Genomic DNA, 20,793 nt, shown 5'->3' on the forward strand with positions numbered 1-20,793 from the left:
TAAGGTCACACAACTTGCCAGTGTCCCCTGGACACTGAAGTTTCTGATCCCAGATCTTACGCTCTTCTCATTTACAACCCTTTGCTTGGCCTGATCCTTAAACTCCATGCTCTGGGGTGAAGCAGGGGAGTGGATGTTTGGTTCCTTCTTTTGGGTTCCAGTCTGTCCATCTGGATTTCCTCTTGAGTACAGTGGTTTACCCTCTTCACCCCAGGGGCTTGGTCCTCACGTTTGCAGGACAATGGGTGCTCTTACTGGTTGAAATGCTAAATCTCCCAAAATGAAAGGCCAGCTGCAGAGTTTGAGAGGAACAAGGGCTGAATGATTTGATCAGACATCTGTGGGGGCCTCCTGGCATTTGGAGTGTGAGTGCCTTAGAGAAACTAACCATTCTGGCCTGAGGGAGTTGGCGACTGTTAATCTTGGTGGTTTTGACCGCTAACTGCCCCAGAGGTCCCAGCCTGCTGTATGACTCAGAATCCCCAACACTCCCCCTATTCTTCTCCCACTGGGATAGTCAGGAGGCCATTGCTAAGGCATTTTAATTTGGTAATAACTTGACGTGGCCCCCTGTCCCCGGGGCTGTATGTTTTAGAAGTTACTGTTGCTTTCTAAATGGAGGTGGGGGGGTTGATTTAGAGGTGCTCATCCTTGACATCTCACTACCTTGCACTGTCATGGGAAGAGCCTTCCGGGCTAGGTTCTGGCTTCCTTGTGCTCCAGCTGGCCGGTGCCCCCCTCTTTTCCATGATAGATTACCTGAGTCCATGGATCTTGGACTGCCCATAGCCCTTATTCCAGAAGCACCTTGCCAGAGGTGGACGACGTAAGCCAGAGAGAGGAAAGATGGGGCCAAAGGTTTATCTGTTGTTGTATATCTGTGTCTGTGGTACACCGTGTTAGAGGGGCAGCTGCTGTCCGTCTTTTGTCCTCAGTGTGAAACTTTCTGGAATTCAGGAAGAGCACAGGAATCCACTGCTACTAGGCAGGACACAGAGAGTGGGGGATTGGGAGACTCACAACACTTCACTGCTTGTAGACACGCTGTCGGAGAGCTGTGTGAGGCTTTCTTGACCCTCTTCTCTACCCCTGTCCATTGGCACTCACCACTTATGTGCTGTCCCTGGACTCTGTGCTTCCCTCTGTGATGGCCCTTACCACGATCCACACTGGTGGTACTTCCTATGAAGAGCTTCTTTACTGATGTCTACCACTTACTAGCTATAGGATCTTGGATAAGTCTCTTTCTCTTTCTGGGCTCACGTGTAAGTGGATAGCTAATAGCATGTACTCACATGGCTGTTGAAGACGTAATTGAAAAAAATCTGTATTTCAGTCACTGCACCTAGTCTCAGAGCTTTCCGCAAGTTCACGAAGTATACTGAAGTTTCTGTTTTGTTTCGGAAATACAGTTGTTTATATAAGAAAATACTGTTATGTAAATTGTCTTGTTAAACCTCTGACTTTTCTTTTGCCTACCAAATAAAGTCTCGACTCTGGCTTATTACTCAGCATTTATATTTGCATTTCAGGCTTTACATTTCACTGGTAGGAAATGCTAAAAAAAATTGTAGATTTCCAGAAGAAACGCACACGGATACAGATGGGTTTGTCTAAATTCAGTGAGCAATTACTCTGTGCAAGGCCCTGGGCTAGGCCCGCAGGGGCATGGGAGTGAATCACACATGACACATGCTAGGCAGTGGCATCATCGTTTCTGGCTGTCTAGTATAGGCGCCAGCCCCCTTCCCCCCAGGCCTGCCCCACCCAGTTCCTGCAGCAGCCCCGAGGGAAGACTTACCACGGGGGGCCCCAGCACAGTAGAGCAGCTGGGCACCAGCATGTTGGCGGCAGGCCCAAGGGTGGAGGCGGGGGAGGTTGGGCCTGGGAACTGGCAGCCAGCCAGGGCTCTCTCAGGTGCCCCGGCATGCAGGGCCGCCAGCCTCAGCAGTCGCTGGATGTGTCCTGTTCTTCCACGGCGGTTTTCTCTAGACTGCACTGGCACGGATTTTGGTGGCAAGGCGGTGACTCTAGCCCCACATCGAACACATAAGGGCACTGAAGCCCAAAGACGTGAAGTGACTCGACTACAGTCACACAGCAACAAAGCCGGGGCTGGAACACACAGGTCTTCTGAAAAAATTTTCAGCAAATATACAGCAAACACTCTAGAGGGCTTGTGGGCTCTCAAGACTGTCTTGTTTTCAGTACAAGTGCAATGAGACTATCAGAGTCATTTTGTTCCTTCAGAAAATTATAGGCATCTTCTGTGGGCCCATCTCTGCACAAGGTACTGGGGATGCAGGGTTAAATCAGACTCTGACCTTGGGAGTTCACAGTATGATGAGGGAGACAAACTACCAACAGTTACAGTATAGCATGGCAAGTGCTTCTGGGGATAAGCATGTGATGTGGGTGACGGGAGACAGACTGTGGAGCACAGAAGAGGCACTTAGCCCAACCTGGGGGCTAGGGAGTGACTCCCAGTGAAGCTGAGACCTAAGCTTAGTTGTGAAGGACCAGTCGGCATAGCCAGGTGGAGAAGGACAAGGAGGAACATTCTGGGCAAAGAGAATAGGAGAGCAGCAGAGCATCCTCAACTAAACATCTAACGGTTACAGCAATAATCCCAACATATATTTGACCTATATTCAGGATACCGAGAGTGCTTCCCACTGGCGGGATCATAGTATATGTGGAGAGAGTAGAGGCAGGTGCGGCTGGGTGTGTACAACCCCACAATGAAGCCTGAAAGGGCAGGTGCCTGTGACTGTCTGGGCAGCTCTCTCCCTAGGTCTGCAGGCTCCATATTTCTAGTCTGGGAGCCTGGATGGATTTCGTGATTTCCTTGGTATTAAGCTTGCTGCAAAACCCAGCAAGTTCCTTTTGCCAAATTCTGTACAGGGGCCTTGCTAATTTATCTACCTATATTCCTTTAGAATTTTTGGTTTGGTTTCCCCACTCCCCCCCCCCCCCCCCCCGCCCCGCCCCGAAGCCTTGGTGTAGAAAAGGGGCTGAAAGGCTGATTGTAGAGAATGAAGTGTTATTCAAGGTTCAAACAGCTACAGCTCTTTAAGAACTAATACCCCACTGACTGCTCTGTGACTTTCCTTTTCTTCCCATAGGCCTGCTGAGTTAGCCACCAAATACGCAAACTTTTCAGAGGGAGCTTGCAAGCCTGGCTATGCTTCAGCCTTGATGACTGCCATCTTTCCTCGGTAAGTGTTCCTATTTCTTCCCGCTGCCCAGACAGCCTGGTCCTTGGCCCAGGAGTCAGAAACTCTATGCTGTGCTCTGAGAACGCGAAATTCTGGTGTAACTTACTGCCCTGTGTCCTTGAGTCTGTGGGTGCCTGGAGAGGACTTGTTTCGGGTTGGTTCCTACCCCAGTCCCACTCTGTGCCCTTGCTATACCTTACCCCCGTCCTGTCTCTGGAGCTTGCTCCTGCCAGCACAGCCTGTTTCTGTGGAGGGGAGGGGACAGGTAGAATCTATGTGGCTCTGCTTGGAAGCCAGGTACCCAGAGGCAGCCAGACAAGCCTCCTCAGCATAGAAGCTCCAAGTCATAGCATCAAAACTACGTGGCTTCAGGGAAGCATATCCAAATAAAGCAGGGAACAAAGAGAGGTTTCTGAGCCTGGCCTGGCTGTTCTGGCACCTTCTCTCTTTGTCTATTTTGCATTCTGGAGTTCCTGATTTCATGATAACCAAGCTTGCTGGAAGAAACTGTGCCAAACCCTGGGAGTTTCTTTGACCACATTCTGCTGAGGGGCCTTGCTTATATATCTGCCTTTTCCTCTTGAGTTTTCTTTCCATGAAGCTACAGTGTGGAGAAGGACCTGATGTGCCAAGATGGGCTTGTCTGCAGTCTGGAGTGTAGTGAGACTACCAGGGTCATTTTGTTCCTTCAGAAAGTTATCGGAGTGTCTGACTTAGAGGAGCTGGAGGAAAGGCCGCTCAGGACCCTCTGGGAGTGGGGATGTAGCACTTGGACCACAGGGGAGCCCTTGGGGTGGCCTCCTGGGGTGGGGTCTGTTCACTGGGGGAAGGGCTTACATCCCATCCCTGAGAAGGCTGAGGTTAAGGCATACAACGTGCTTGCCGAGGAAGGCTGAGAAACAACTTGCCCCAAAGTAGATCCAGAATATGTGGTTTTTATGCTCCTTTTCTTTTTCTAATGGGAGTGATGGAAGCTCCTTGTCTAAAACAGGGGCTCTGCTGAATATCTGGTGTTCAGATAGAGATCTCTTTGTCTAGGGTCTGCCTTCTGACTTGCTTCCAAATATTTTTCTTCCCCCAGCTATTTATTGAGCACCTCGTAAGTGTCTGGTATTATGTTCCATATTCTTATACATCTTTTCTTAGGTCTACTTGACTCAGTGCCTTGGGCCAGACACCTACGAGTTTTCCTTGACCTGGATATAGGTGTTGGGTTTTGTTTTGTTTTGTTTTTTTACTTTTTCTTTTTTCTTTCTTTCTTTATATATATTTTAAAATGTTTATTTACTTTTGAGATAGAGAGCACCATTGGGGGAGGGATAGAGAGAGTGGGGGACAGAGGATCTGAAGCAGGCTCCACACTGACGGCAGTGAGCCTGACGTGGGGCTAGAACTCATGAACCACGAAATCATGACCTGAGCCGAAGTCGGATGCTCAACCGACTGAGCCACCCAGGCACCCCTTTACTTTTTATAATTGAAAGTAATGCAAGCATATGGTCAAAAAAATAATAACTGAAAATGTGCAAAAGGGTATATGCTCTCACTCTAGATCCCCAGAGATAGCCAATATTACCCAGACAGCCTGGGTAATATAAATAGAAATATCATGTATTTATTGTTTTGTATCTTGCTTTTTACTCCTAACAATATATGTTAGAGATCATCCTATTACCAGCATACATGGTAATCTTATTCATTTAATGCTTGCATAACATGATTATATGGATGTATAATAATTTTTTCAAAAGTAAGACTTATTGAAGTTTAATTTACATGCAGCAAAACTTACTTTTTGGTGTAGTTGTAGGGGTTTTGGTAAATGCACACCTTTGAGTAACCACAGCAATCCAGTAGAGCATTCCCATCATCACCTCCTGAAAGTTCCCTTGTGCTGCTTTGTAGTTAACCTCTCCCCTAACCCCCAACCCCTGGCAACCACTGAACAGTTTCCTGTTCCTGTAGCATTTTCAGAATGTTACATTCATGGAATCATATAGTATGAAGCCTTTTGAGTGTGCCTCTTTCATTCACTCTAATGCATTTGAGGTTCATACATGTATGTATCAGTTGTTCTTTTTTATTGCTGAATGGTATTCCATTGTATGGATATAACAGTCTCTTTATCTACTCAGTAGTTGAGGGGCGCCTGGGTGGCTCAGTCAGTTAAGTGTCCAACTTTGGCTCAGGTCATGATCTCGCAGTCTATGAGTTCGAGCCCCACGTTGGGTTCTGTGCTGACAGTTTGGAGCCTGGAGCCTACTTCAGATTCTGTGTCTCCCTCTCCCTGTGCCCCTCCCCGACTCCGCTCGCTCTCTCTCTCTCTGTCTCTCTCTCAAAAGTGAATAAACATTTTAAACAATTTAAAAATGAATAAACAATAAAAAATATCTACTCAGTAGTCAAAAGACATTTGGGTAGATTCCAGTTTTTGGTGATTATAAATAAAGCCACCATAAAATTTGTATATGGGATGTCTCATTAACTCTATAAGAAATTGCCAAACTTTTTTTTTTAATGTCTATTTATTTATTTTGAGAGGGAGAGAATGTGAGTGGAGGAGGGGCAGAGAGAGAGGGAGAGAGAATCCCAAGCAGGCTCCATGCTGTCAGCGCAGAGCCTGTTGCGGGGCTTGATCTCATGAATGGTGTCATGACCTAAGCCAAAATCAAGAGTTGGATGTTCAACCGACTGAGCCACCCAGGCACCCCAAGAATTGCCAAAGAGTTTTCCAAATTGACTGTGCTATGTTGCTTTCCTGCCATCGTTGTATAAGAGTTCCAGGTGCTCTACATCTCTGCCATCAGTCTTTTTAATTTTAGCTATTCTAAAATTTAGTGATATCTCACTGTGGTTTTAATTTGCATTTTAGTAATACTAATGATATTCATTTTCATTTTCATGTGCTTATTTAGCATTCTTTTATCTTTGAGGAATTGTCATTTTGTAAATTGGTTGTTTCCTTATTGAATGTAAGACAACTTTACATATTCTGGATTGAAGCCCTCTGTCATGCGATTTGCAAATATTTTCTTACAGCCTGTGGCTCGCCTTTTCATTGTCTTAACAGTATCTTTTGCAAAGCAGAAGTTTTTAATCATGATGAAGTCCAATTTATAAATTTTTTCTTTTATGGATTTTGCTTTTGGTGGTTTATCTAAGAAATCTTACCCTAATCCAAAGTCAAAAGGTCTTTTCCTGTGTTTTCTTCTAGAATTTTTATAGGTTTAGCTCTTACATTTAGGTCTATGACTCATATCAAGTTAATTCTTGTATATAGTTTTGCATATGTATGTTTAGTCGTTCCAGAACCATTTGTTGAAGACTGTTCTTTCTTCATTGAATTACGTTGGCCTATTTGTTAAAAATCAGCCAAACATATGTATGTGGGGCTCTTTCTGGAATTTTTATTCCATTTCATGGATCTTTATGTCTGTCCTTGCATTAATATCACAATACGTAGACACTCATGTCTTTTTTTTTTTTTTTTTTTTTTTTTTTGAGTAGGCTCCATGCCCAGTGTGGGGCTTGAACTCATGACCCTGAAATCAAGAGTCACATGCTCTGCTGACTGAGCCAGCCAGGCACCTCAACAATCATGTCTTCTATTAAGGACAGTTTTATTTCTTCCTTTCCATTCTGGTTGCCTCTTTTTCCTTTTTCTTGCCTCATTGCACTGGCTAGACTGATCAGTACAGTGTTGAATAGATGAGGTGAGAGTGAATATCCGTGACTTGTTTCCAATTTCAGGGGGAAGGCATTTAGTCTTTTACCATTATGGTGTTAGCTGTAGGTTTTTCATAGATACCCTTTTAGGATAGAGGGAATTCTCTTCTATTTCTGGTTTGTTGAGAATTTTTATAATGAATAATGTCAAATTTTGTCAAATGCTTCCTTTTCTGCATCTTTTGACACGACCAGATGGCTTTTCTTCTTTAATCTATTAATATAGTGAATCACAGTGATTTTTTTCGTTGACTGATTTTTTTTAATGTTAAGCCAACCTTTTATTACTAGAATAAACTTCATTTTATTCTAATTTATTATTCTCTTTTATATATTGCTGGATTTAGTTCACTAATGTTTTATTAAGGATTTTTCTTTCTCTGTTCATGAGAGATTGGTCTGTCGTTTTTTTGTAACGTTTTTGGTTTTGATATCAGAGTAATGCTGACATTATAGAATCAGTGAGAAAATATTCCTTCATTTGCACTTTCCTGAAAGTTTTGTATAGAATTGATAATATTTTTCTTTAAATGATTGATAGAATGTACCAGCAAAGACATCTAGGGCTACCTAGGTTTTGTGTTAAGAAAATCCCCTTGTGGGAAGTTTTTTAATAAAAACACATAGAATTACTTTTCTAGGGGCACCTGGGTAGCTCAGTCAGTTGAGTGTCTGACTCTTGATCTCAGGTCATGATCCCAGGATCCTGGGATTAAACTCCATATTGGGCTCCACGCTAGGTGTGGAGCCTGCTTAAGATATTCTCTCTCTCTCTCTCTCTCTGTCTCTCTCTCTCTCTCTCTCTCTCTGCCCCTTTCCTGCTCGCACTCTCTCTCTCAAAAACCAAAAACAAAAAAAACCCAAAGAATTATATTTCTAAAAAAAAAAAAGAATTACATTTCTTTAATATATCTGGAGCTTTTCTATTTCTATTTGGGTTTTCCTATTTCTTCTTTGGTAGTTTGTGCCTGACAGGGAATTTGTGGATTTCCTCTAAGTTGTCGAATGTATTGGCATAATACGCCTGATATTGGTCATTTATGTATTTTCCCTTTTTTTTACTAGTCTTTCTGGTTAGAGTTTTATTGTTTTCATTGTTCTCACAGAACTAGCTTTTGGGTTCATTGATTTTTCTCTATTGGTATTTTTTTTCACTGTAATCATTATTTTTTGTTCTTATCTTTATTATTTCCTACCTTACACTTATTTGGGGTTTAATTTGTTGTTTGTTTCTTGGGATAGAAGGTTAGACCACTGATTTGATTCCTTGATTTCATGCTATAAATTTCCCTCTATAAACTGCATCAGGTACATCCCACAAATTTTGATATTGTATTATTAGTTTCATTGAGTTAAAGATATTTTCTAACTTTACTTGTGATTTCTACTTTGTCCCATGGTTTCTTTTGAAGTGTTGGAAATTTAGCTTAATTTCCAAGTATTTGAGGGTGTTCCAAATATCCGTGTGTGACAGATATCTAATTTATTTTTGTTGTGATCAGAAAATAGTTTTCATAGGATTTTAGCACTTTTAAGTTGATTGAGACCTGAGTTACAAGATAAAATATGGTCTATTTTGGTGAATATTCTGTGTGCACTTGGAGATTTTTCTGCTGTTATTGGGTATTCTATAAATGGCAATTAGATTACGTTGGTTGATAGTGTTTTTCAAGTCTCTTATATCCTTACTGATTTTCCAACAGTTCTTGACAGACAGATGTTGAGGTCTCCATTTATTAGTTTTTGCTTCCCATATTTTGAAGCTGTGACATTTAGTGTATGTACATTTAGGATTATTATATTCCCTTGATGTGAATAGATCCTTTCATTATTTTGAATTGTCCTTTTTTTCCTTATTCTTAAATCTCCCTTGTTTGATATTTATGTAACCACTCCAGCCTTTTTAGAGTTAGCTTCATTGTGGTATATGTTTCCGATACTTTTACTTCTGTGTGTGTTGTGGGGGGAAGCATATGTTTGTGTATACCCTTGAGCCTCAGAAAAGTTGAGTCTCGGCGCTGGTTTACAACAATCTGTCCTTTTATGTTTGACTGTGTCTTCACAATTAAAGTGAGTTTCTTGTAGACAGAACATAGTTCATAGCTGAGTATTGCTTTTTTATCCAATTTGGCCATGTCTGCCTTTTATTGCAGATCTTATACCATTTACATTTAATGTAATCATCAATATGGTTGGGTTTAAATCTATCTTGGTATTAGTTTTCTGTTTTTCTTATTTTTTCTTTCTTTTTCTGGCTCTTGTTGAGCCAGAAATTGAATGTGTTTTATGACTTCATTTTACCTTCAGTATTGGCTTATAAGTTTAATTCTTTGTTTATGTTTTTTGTGACTGTTCTAGAGTTTACAATATATGTCTTTAATTTATAATCTATTTTCAAATAATATTATAGGACTTCACTTAGAGTTTAAGAACCTTGCAACAGTATAGTTCCATTATCTCTCCCATCCTTTGTGCTATTTTTGTCATACATTTTACATCTATATATTGTAAATCCACATGGCACTGTTCTTATTTATTTTTGTCTTAAAGAGTCAGTTATTTAAAGCGATTTAGCAATGAACCAGAAAAAGGCAGCCTGCAGAGTGGGAGAAGATATTTGCAAATCATATATGTGATGTGGAATTATGTTTAGAATATGTAAAGAACTACAACTCAACAACAGCAAAACAACTGATTAAAAAATGGGCAAAGGAGTTGAGTAGACATTTCTCCAAAGCAAATGACCCAGCAAGCACATGGAAAACTGCTCAACATCACTAATCACTAGGGAAATGCAAATTAAAACCACAATGAGCCATACCTCACCCTCATTAGATGGCTGCTATCAAAAAAGAAAGAAAGAAGGAGAGAGGGAGAGAGAGGAAGAAAAAAGAGAAAGAAAGAAAGAAAATAGCAAGTGTTGATGAAGATATAGAGAAATCAGAATCCTTGTACACTAATGGTCAGAATATAAAATGGTGTGGCCACTATGGGAACAGTATGGTAATTCCTAAAAAAAAAAAAGGAAAATGTAATTACCATGTGACCTAGTAATTTCATTTCTGGGTATATACCCAAAAGACATGAAAGCAGGGTCTCACATTGATAGTTGTACACCTGTTTCATAACAGCATTATTTTACAATAGCCAGAGCAATCCAAGTGTCCATCAAGAGATGGAATGATAAACAAAATGTGATATATTTATACAGTGGAACATTATTCACCCTTAAAAAGGAAGGAAATTTTGATATGCTACAACATGTGTGAGATTGAAGATATTATGCTAAGTGAAATAAGCCAGTCATAGAAAGAAAAATATGTTTGATTCCACTATATGAAGTACCTAGAGTAGTCAGATTCATAGAGACAGAAAGCAGAATCGTGATTGCCAGGGACTGGGGGTAAGAGGAAACAGGAAGTTGCTCTTTAATGGATATAGAGTTTCATCATCTTTTTCAAGATGAAAAGAGTTCTGGAGATTGACTGTGTAATAATGTGTATGTACTTTAACACTACTGAATTATACAGTTAAAAATGTTTAAGATGGAAGACACCTGGCTGGCTCAGTAGGTGGAGCATTTGACTCTTGATCTCAGGGTCATGAGTTCGAGCCCCATGCTGCATGTAGAGCTTACTTAAAAAAATGTTTAAGATGGTAGATTTTATGTTAGGTGTATTTTACCACGATTTAAATTTAAAAAAAAAATTTTTTAACTTTTATTTATTTATTTTTTATTTTTTTAAGATTTTTTTTTTAACGTTTATTTATTTTTGAGACAGCGACAGAGCATGAATGGGGGAGGGTCAGAGAGAGAGAGAGAGAGACACAGAATCTGAAACAGGCTCCAGGCTCTGAGCTGTCAGCACAGAGCCCGACGCGGGGCTCGAACTCACGGACTGAGAGATCATGACCTGAGCTGAAGTTGGAGGCCCAACCAACTGAGCCACCCAGGCGCCCCAACTTTTATTTAATATTGAGAGAGAGAGAGAGAGAGAGAGAGAGAGAGAGAGACAGAGTATGAGCATGGGAGGGGCAGAGAGAGGGAGACACAGAATCCGAAGCAGGCTCCAGGCTCTGAGCTGTCAGCACAGAGCCTGATATGGGACTGGAGTTCACAAACCGCGAGATCATGACCTGAGCTGAAGTTGGACGCCTAACCAACTGAGCCACCTGGTGCCCCAACAATTTAATTTTTTGACAAAATTTTAAAAAGACTTTATTTTTAAGTAATCTCTATACCCAGTGTGGGGCTTGAACTCACATCCAAGGGACCAAGAGTCACATGCTCTACCGACTGAGCCAGCCAGGCCCTCCCAGTTTTTAAAAAATTTTTCATGGGGGAAAGTCTATTATAGTTACCAGAGGGGTAAGGGAACCCTTTGAAGATCTCTGGAGCTTTTTGTGCAGCTCTGTCCTCTATACTAGTCTTCTTCACAAATTCTAGCGTTTTTGTCTTCTAAATTGTGACCCATTATCTCAACTCTGAAAGACCACTGGGCTCTTTTTGGGTTCTCCATTCCTGCACTGGTCTGAAAAATGTTTTTTTGTGTATTTTGATTTGCTTTCTAGTTGTTTAAGGTAAGAGGTTAAATCCCATCCCTGTTACCACATCGTGGTTAGAAACAGAAGTCCCTTATTCCATGTTACATGGATTCCATTGTGCAGATGTATAGTAGTTTAATTAGTTAATTCCCTATTGATGGACATTTAGGCAACTTCTCATCTTTTCTATTGCAAGTATTATTACATCAGTGAGTGACGTTTTCCTACACACGTGAGATCATCTAAAATAAAGAAGAAAATGTCTGGATCACAGTTATAGATGTTTGAAATTTTGAAAGTTATTGGCAAATTGCCTTCCGTAGCAGTTTTTGGATTCACATCCATATGTGGTAGTTTATGAATATGCCTTCCTTTACGCTTTCTTCTAGTACTTTTATAACTTTATTTTTTATATGGATATATATAGTCATCTGGGTTTTTGTTGTTGTTGTTTTTGTTTGTATTTTGTGTTGTCTTGGTGTTACGAGTGATCCCTGATATTGCGATTGAGGTTTCTTTACTTTTTCCTAGTGAGTAGCTAGTATTTCTTGATGTTTTGACTAAATGTACTAAGTAAAGTCAGGATTTTAGTTTTGATAGCATTAATATTTTGACACAAAAAGCCTTAATGCAGTTTTGATGTATTAGTTTTTGACACAACCCAATATAAATAAACCATTAAATCTTTACTTTATTTATTTCTCCTTTATTATCAAGTGTTGTGTGAAGCATACATTCTTACTCTGTTCCCAAGCCTCGCTTGTGGGGGAGCAGGCGGTGGTAATGGAAGGGATGCCAGTATGCCAGCCTGTTCTGCCTACAGAGTCCTGCCTCTCAGGGAAGCCAGCCTGTTCCCTCTTAGACCTTTGTACTGTCTCCTGGGAAGTCTTCCTTACTTTCCCTGAGACTTGCCTGCCTAGAGACATCTTTTTTTCTTTTTTTTAATGTTTATTTATTTTGAGAGGGGGTGAGGGGCAGAGAGGGAGGGAAAGAGAGAGAATCCCAAGGAGGCCCTGTGTTGTCAACACAGAGCCCGACATGGGGCTTGGTCTCACGAACCGTGAGATCATGACTCAAGCCAAAACCAAGAGCCAGACATTCAACTGACTGAGCCACCCAGGCGCCCTGAGATATCTTCTTCTAATGAGAGAGATAGGGAAGAGAGGGCATAAGGCTTAAAGCAACTCAGATTTATTGAGCACCTGCTGTGCTCTGAACATTGTTGGTCTCATGGAAGGGAAAGTCTTCCCTGACCCCCACCCATCTACACACACCCAGTTACTCTTTCCTCAGCTTGTGCCACCGCAGTGCCACATACACAGCTCTGTCATTGTACTTACAACTATTGATTGATGTGTCTTCTCCCATAGTAGGATGTGAACTTCTCAACATAGAGACATGGTCTTGTTCACGGCTGCCAACACTTAGCAGAGCTTTTGGTACTTAGTAGGCACTTAATATTTGTTTTACGAATGGATATTAATCTCTGCCCTCAGGAAATTGAGAGACTCGAGGGTATGAGGGTTGTTAATAAAATACTCTTGATGGAAAGAGTGAAGAAAAGTAATTACTTTGATGTAGAAAAATCATTCTGACATATACCAATACATGATAGCCTGGAAGGAGATGAGATTTGGAGACAGAAAGTTCTCACGGCTTTCTCACTTAACGTACTGTGTGATCTTGGAAAAGTCTGAGCATTACTTATCTCATTAGTGAAGAGAATGAAATGAGATGTTGTATCCTGGGGCTGTAAATGCTGATCATTCCAGAAAATTTTAATGTCAGACACTTACTAAGTGAATTCTGTTTTCTCAGGGACTTTTCTTATGAACAGGTAAGTTTTTTTCAGGAAGGAATAAAGATCCCAGAATAGATCGTGATAAACATTAAAAATGTAGATTTCCGGGGCAGGGGGGAAAGGTAGATTTCAAAGCAAAGAAATGTGACTGATAAAAACCTTAATCGACACACCCCATTCTCCTGGCAGTACTTTGCTATGTGCGTATGAGTTGCTTTTTGTGCTTTCGTGAAACATTTAGTGTCGTGTCTTTTAGGTGGTGGCCATTGGAACCATGGGCATGGGGAGCCAGTGCAGCATCGGCAGGGTAAACCCGTGGCAGGCAGTTTCAGCAGAAAGCAGAATCCAAATTGAGGCGGTGGCCGTGCTGCAGAGCAGAAACAGCGGTAGCAACAATGCTAGCCCACACCTCTTGATGTAGCGGTTCCTATGCTGAGACCTTTCCCTGTCTTTCCTGTTTTAATCTTCCCAACAGTCTTGTGACATAGGTGTTGTCATTAATCCAGGGTTAAGCAGGAGAAGATGAGGGTGGAGAGAGTCCATCCATTTGCTTAAGGTCATAACAGTAGGAAGCGATGAAGCCGAGTTTCGAACCCAAGCCCTCCGACCACAGAGCCCACAAGCTTAACTGCTACTTTCTGCTTCCTCTCATAGCTGCTGTCTCATGGACAGGCTGGCTAGTGGCCAGAGTGCAGAGGTCTACCTGATGCCCGGTGGTGGTTAATGAGGTACTGGTGTAGAAATTGCCCTCTTGCCCATCTCTACAGAGGAAAACGAACTTCTTTTGAGATGTACTTTGCTTTCAAAAAGCCGAGGTGCACGGTATCTGTGACTGTATGTATCTGTGATTTTTATACTGTTGCCATGGTCCAAGCTGGCTGAATTCTTAAAGAGTGCAGGGATGGCCTTTGAAACCCCACTGAGCTCTCTGAGGCAGAAAGTCTGGAATAGTGACAGAGCCCCTAGCTGCATGTTTTGGGACCCCTGCGTTAAAAGGTACAGGAGGCCTATTGCACTGACTCCTGGGGGTTTTGAAAGCTTGTGGGTTCCTGGCCAGAGTAACTGGGTACCTAGTATCCCCACATTCCAAAGCTCCTCTCTCTCTGCTCTTCCAGGGCAGATCCTAGGATTCTTATTACTACAATACCAGAGAGGGATGGTAGGATTGAAAGGCATCCTTGCTAAGCTTTGTTCCAGACATAAATGACAAAGGAGAATAGATCATCATCTACTTCTACAGAATTGTTGTCCTTTCAGAGTGGTAGCAAGTTGAGTACCGCCCCCGCCCCAGCCCAGACAGGAGTGTGCAGACTCGTCAATTGCTTTCTCCACTCCCACCACTTCCCTCCCTGAAATGCTCTCGCCCAGATCACTTGAAAGGACTAACTGACAAATCCAAGGGTGGACCTTTTCTTTTTCTGACCTCTTTGAAGCATTTGGCAGTATTCATTTCTTCCTTCATTTTCAAACTCTGTCCTCAGTGATTCTTTGTCCACACTCCCTTCCAGTTCTCCTACTTCTCTGATTGTTCCTTCTCCGTCTCTTTCGCAAGCAACCTCCTGTTCCTGTGCCCACCTTTAAATGCTGATGTCTGCCAGGGCTCGGTTATGGTCTTCTTCACTTCTTACTCCACGGCATCAGTGAACACCTGTGTGCCAGTGACTCTCTCAGCTCCTGATCTCTGGACCCAGACGCCCAACTTCCTGCCAGACAACTCCACTTGGATGACTCTCGAGCATCTCAAACTCAGTGTGCCCAAATCACTGAATTTCTAAAAAAATCAGTCCATATTGCCTCTTTCAGTGAATGACACCAGTATCCACCTGGGAGGGTAACATGAGCCAGAAATCTGTGACTTCTTCTTTCTCTTCTCTCAACCAAATATCCGGCTAGTCATTGAGTCATGACACTTCTGCCCTCTGTAAGATCTCTTCTCTGAGGTCAGTCTCTTCCCTGTGCCCTGGTTCTTCAACCTTTCCTAGATCTTGGACCTAAAGATCCAGGACCTGGATCTTCATTCTCTTTACTGACTCCTTCATACCACTGTTTAGTCATACTGAAGTCTCTCACTTCCCTGAAAAGGCTGCCACATTGACTCTACTATCCTGTAAACCCAATGGTAATAGCTCCCATTTCATTCACTTAACAAACCTTATTGAGCACCTACTATGTGCCTGACACTTTTCTAGGTGCTAGAGCTTCAGCATTGTATAAGATACGTAAAATCTGGGGCACCTGGGTGGCTCAGTCGGTTAAGCGTCCTGCTTCAGCTCAGGTCATGATCTCACAATCCGTGAGTTCAAGCCCCGCGTCGGGCTCCGTGCTGACAGCTCAGAGCCTGGAGCCTGCTTCAGATTCTGTGTCTCCCTCTCTCTCTATGCCCCTCCCCTGCCCACACTCTGTCTGTCTCTCTCAAAAATAAATAAATTAAAAAAGAAAAAGATACATAAAATCTGTCCCCTCAAAGAGCTTACATTCCATTGGCAGATATAGACAGCCTGTGTATATAAAAGGTCACCTAGTTTTATATAGAGCACTTACTATGTGCTAGCCACTGTGCTAAACGTTGTATATTCATTTCTTCATTTAGTTTTTACAATGACCCTGTGGAATAAGTGTTGTTTATGCCCATTTTACGGATGAAAAAGCTGTAACTTGGCCATAGTCGTAGTAGCACAGAGCGAGCAATCAAACCCACTGACCCTACCTTGAGTCATGGCTCTGAGCCATGAGCCCGGAGGGGAAATGCAGATTCCTTTTGATTGGAGACTGTTTTAAATATTTTCAGTGGGGAATCCCTGCAGTGAAATCTTTGGGTGCTGGGCCTTTTCAGGAAGTGCAGAGTCCTCAGTAACTAAAGCTTCTCTGCGTGTTGTCCAGGGATCTACAGCCCCTCGTGGGCTAGGCAGACCGAATGGCTGTCCTTGACCTGGCCTCCAGCTTGAAGCTAGAGGAATCGCCATCTGTGTCCTCTTGGTTTCTTTGGCGTCAGTTTTGTCTCCATGCATTTCTTGGTATCAGCTGTTCTGACCTCCTCTGGGAACCAATCCATGATCTGCTTTTAAATTAACACCACTTCCTGTCTCAGTCTATCCCTTCTGCCTCCCCCACCCTTCAAGGAATTCAGCCACTGTCACCTGCCCCCTCCCCTCCCCTGTACCCTGTAGCTGTGCATTCCATCTCCTTCCTCTTTGCTCTGTGTACTAACCCTTCTAGGTGAGTGTGCAGTAAATGACCAGAAGTTGTGTTTGCTTTGGAAAAATCTCCTTCCCTAGATGACTGGGGACCCATACTTCTTTGAACAGGTGAATCTTGTAGAAAACCTGTTGGGTTTTCCCTGGTTGTAAATTCATCTGCTGCAGATGAGGGGCTGGGCCTCAGCCCCTGATGATGTCAGTGTGTCTTTCTCTTGCCGGGTTCAGGACCTGAGGAGCCATGTCTTGTCCCCTCTCCAGCTTCTCCTGAAGGTGAGTGCCAGGCAGAACCCTTGGGTGGTTGTCAGTCATTTGGAAGCCTGTTGTGAGCTATGGAATCAAAAGTGATGTGAACTGGTCTGCAGCCAGATTTCTGAGAAATTGATAATAAAATTTTAGACATGTCTATAGCAACTAGAGTAAGTTTATGTCAGTTGAACCTAGTAATTTAAAAATGGAGTTCTTATTTTATGTGTTTTAATTTTTCTAGTGATTCATTTTTATTATGCTTTATAAAAGTATCGCTCTGCGACAGAATTGAAATTTCAAAAGCCATACAAACCAGTCTTTTCTTCACAGATGGTTTGAGAAGCACTGGACTGTAGTGATTAATGCCCAGCCTTTAAAAGTGAGTAGGGCTGGGTGGCTTAAACCCCCTGGGCCTCCCTGTCCTCATCTGTACCTACTGACCTCAGGGTTCAAGGAGACAGCACAGGGACATGAACACATATCTGGAATATGTGCTCTGAAAGAGGTGAGGACAGAGGGTTGAGGAGGCCCTTAGGCAGGAAGGGCTGGTGAAAGATGAATGAGAGGAGTTCCTGGTGCAAGGGATGCCTGAGCTATGCCTAGAAGGCTGGGGCTTCAGTGTCAAGGTCGGACACGCTGGTGTGGAGCAGCTTCCTGCTTTGCAGACCAAGCTCCAGGCTCTACCCGGAAGCAGGAATCCTAGAGGTGTTCAGAAGCACTGTCCCTGGTGAGAGTAGGCAGGCTGCATTCCTGCGGTCTTTGAGGATTGATCTTGTCAGATTAGCAGCTTTGCTTTTCTTGGTTGAGCTACAAATTCCCCACGTGGGGAGCCTGGGGAGCCGTACTGCTTGTGAGCTGCAACGGCTGGTGAAAGTACAAAACGTAATCCTGGCCCTTCTCCCAAGGAGAGAGGCTCCAGGCCAGGAACAGCCCTGCAGGGCTCCGTCTCTGCGGCTCTGCAGCCAGAGGGAAGGTTCCAGTCCGAGCTCCACCCACACACGTCCCAGGGCCCAGGCAGAAGGTGGGCAGAGAGGAGGGTGCTGGCATTTTCAGGACTCGGTCCTGCTCTCCCTACTCTGTCTGCACTTCGGGGGATGGGAGTGGTCATTGTGGGACCAGAGCTAGAGGGGAGAAGCAGGGCTGAAGCCTCACCTCCCCCAGGTGGATGCAAGACACCAGTCCATGCCTGCCTTCTGGCACGAGAGCTTTCTACTCTCTGCCCCAATGCTGTGTGTGGAGTCTGGGCTGGGCAAGTGAAGTAGCCAGAGGGAAGCCACAGCTCTGCACAGGAGCACAGTGGATCACTCAAGGGAGAGGTCCAGGCTGGAGGGAAAACCCTGGAGATGATTCATACACGAACCTCAGAGGGTGGACGAGATTGTCTGAGATGATGTGGAGAATATCGGCCAACACGGTCTCTGCTCTTGGGAGACCCTGATGGGGAAAACACAAGCCTGACTCCTGGCAGCGTCACAAAGGCAGGTCTGTTGACAGCTGGCTCTGTGACATCTCTGTGCCTCTCGTGTTGGGACAGACCCACCCCCCTTCCCTGTGTTCCGGGGGCTTAGTATGAGGAACTTCCCTGCAGCAGGACCACTTGAGAACACAGTTTGGAATAGTTGGAAGAAACAAAAGGACATCTTGCACTGTTGCTCAGCCCCTCGAGAAGGAGGGGCTGGGCCAGAAGCCAGCTGCAGAGCTTGCCCAAGAAGCATACCCCCAAATGGAACAAGCCCCCCACGTGGGGCAAGGCAATGGTGCATGGAGCCTGGGCTCAGAAACCAGCTCCGTGGGGCCTAGTTAGGGATGAGTCTGTGCCGGCTATCCCCACTGGCCTTGCTCCCATGCATCCGAGGGTGGCTCTGATCAGTTCTGGCCTGGTAAAGCCATCTCCACCTGATTCCCTGTCTGCCCTATCAGCCCTCCTGCACACCCCCAGGACCCGCAAGGGGGATTAAGGGCGGGACTTTGCCCAGCCGTGTGTTTGCCCTGAGGATCCTCTCTAAGCCACTGCCTGTACGCCGCTCCTTTCTCTTCCTGCTCAGAAGCTGTTGCATACTCAGATGCCCCTGAAATTTAGGGGTATCCCTTCCCCCTCAATGGGCTTGTCTCCACTCTTTACTCCTTGGGAGGATGCAGTGAGAATGGCCACTGGTTTGATTAGGTCCTGTGAGCCCACGTGGTTCCCCTGATGGAAAGAATCCTTTCCTGAGTGACCTTGTTTTAATACGGCCAGCAGCTTCCTCTGGTGTAGCCGGTCCTGCGGGTGGCCCAGTCTTCCCGAAGTTGAATGAAGAGCAATGTAAGAGGCGGCAGGGCAGAGCACAGCAAACCATGCCCCAGTGCTCGAGGCTACGGGGGAGGACTGCTCATCGGGACATTTGGGCCTTTGACCCAGCCCTGTCACCAGCAGCCCCCAGCAGAGTCACTGACCCTCGTGAAAATGCATTCTTTTGCCGCTCAAATTATGAGGAGGAAACAAAGGGTTTGGGGGCTGCGGTCCGGCCAAGGAAAGCTGTCAGCACAGGCACAGCTGATATAGGGTGCAGGTTCAGGAGTGAGCCTGGCTCCATCCATCTCTGCTGGGACTCCCACTCCATGAAGGAGCACTTGCTGAAGAAAGAAGGGACTGGCCTTTCTCTGCCCTGCATCCGGAGCCCCAGGGCCCACCCCTGTGAGTAGCAGGCCGTGTCCTCATCCAGCCACGAACCCCTTCTAGATGGGGCTTGGGGGCCGAATGCAGGCAGAGAGAGAGGGCAAGGACATGGGCTCCATGGCTGCAGCCACCATGCTCCCTCAAGCCAGAGGTTGCTCATTTTCTTCCCGGGCCATGATTGGACGAACTACTGGCTATACTTCAGCCCTTATTCTGAGGGTGGGCCTGGATTTCAGGAAGCAGAGAGCCTTGTAGCTGGGACAGCAATGGTCCAACCATATTCAGACTGTCGTCACTCAGTGCTGGGGTGAAGTTGGGCAGGGGATGTGGGGAGGGGCATCTTTACCACCTGACTTCACCACTGGGTCAGCGATCCCTTGAGGTCGGGGCCTTGTCAGTGCCCGTGCCGGGTTCACAGCCGCTCATTCATGCTATCTTAGCAACGACCGGATGGGGCTCGGGGATCCCCTTCCTCACTCTGGGCAAGTGAAAAGAGGTTGGCTTTGGTATCAAGCAAACGTGGGTTTGAATCCCAGCTTTGCCACTCACCTAGCTGTGTGACCTTGGACAAGCTCCACAGTCGTGTCGGCTTTGGCCGCCTCATGTGCAAAGTGAGGTAACAGTCCTACCTCATGGGCAGTTATGGGAGTTTCACACCCATGAGGCTTGTGGCGTGGTGCTGACCGACGGGGAGCACTGGGTCAGTGAGCGTCCGGTCAGGGAGCACCCAGTCAGGGAGCACCTGGTCAGTGGTGGTAGTTGCTGCTGCTGTTCTGTCCTCATACCCTGGCTGCTTCAGCTTTCAGTGAGATCTTCCGGTAATGCGTCTCGGCCGGGAGCCGCCAGGACTTGTACAGATTGTGTATACAAACCCAGGTGATTGGCATTTGTTGATACAGGAATGCCTCCACATATCGGGAAGTGTGGCTCTGGGCGACTCCAGCCGCACAAGACGCAACTGATAAATTGTAATTTAGTAAAACGGCTTCTCAGAGCTGTCAGAGCACCAGGGACCTGATGCCTCCTGGTGCCGTAACCCCCCCGGGTGGCCTCGCCCTACTAAGCCATGGTCTTGTTCACCTTTGTGCCGTACGCGTGCTGTTCCCCCAGCCTGGAACGCTCTTCTGCAAACTCTCTGCCTTTAGAACCACTACTTTCGCTTCAGCAAGCCGCCCACACATCACTTGGCTCCATGCCCTGGTATCTCTACTCCAAGAGCTGCTCGTGGCAGCCTCCCCCTCAGAAGGGGCCTGGACGGGGTGCGCTCTCAGCCCGGGCGACTGGCCACATGCACCTGCTATCTCCTCACATTCTCCACCTCTCAAACTCCCAACTCAAATGTCACCTCCTCCTTGAAGCTCTTCCCTGGATCCCCAGGCAGAGTGGGCTCTGGGGCTCCCGCAG

The 20,793-nt window shown here is 44.9% G+C and overlaps 1 protein-coding gene across 8 annotated transcripts in view; it reads left to right on the forward strand.

The window, feature by feature from the left end:
- The window catches only part of ST3GAL3 (ST3 beta-galactoside alpha-2,3-sialyltransferase 3), a 204,274-nt gene that overhangs the window by 124,530 nt on the left and 58,951 nt on the right, over nucleotides 1–20,793 (forward strand). For all 8 annotated transcript variants that reach the window (XM_086716737.1, XM_086716736.1, XM_086716730.1 and 5 more), the window contains one exon: nucleotides 3,126–3,218. In XM_086716737.1, the coding sequence (XP_086572863.1) occupies nucleotides 3,126–3,218 (93 nt within the window). The remainder of the gene's footprint in view (nucleotides 1–3,125; nucleotides 3,219–20,793) is intronic.

Source organism: Puma concolor, chromosome C1, assembly GCF_028749965.1.
Source record: "Puma concolor isolate L17-30 chromosome C1, mPumCon1.1.hap2, whole genome shotgun sequence".
Classification (NCBI taxonomy): Eukaryota; Metazoa; Chordata; class Mammalia; order Carnivora; family Felidae; genus Puma; species Puma concolor.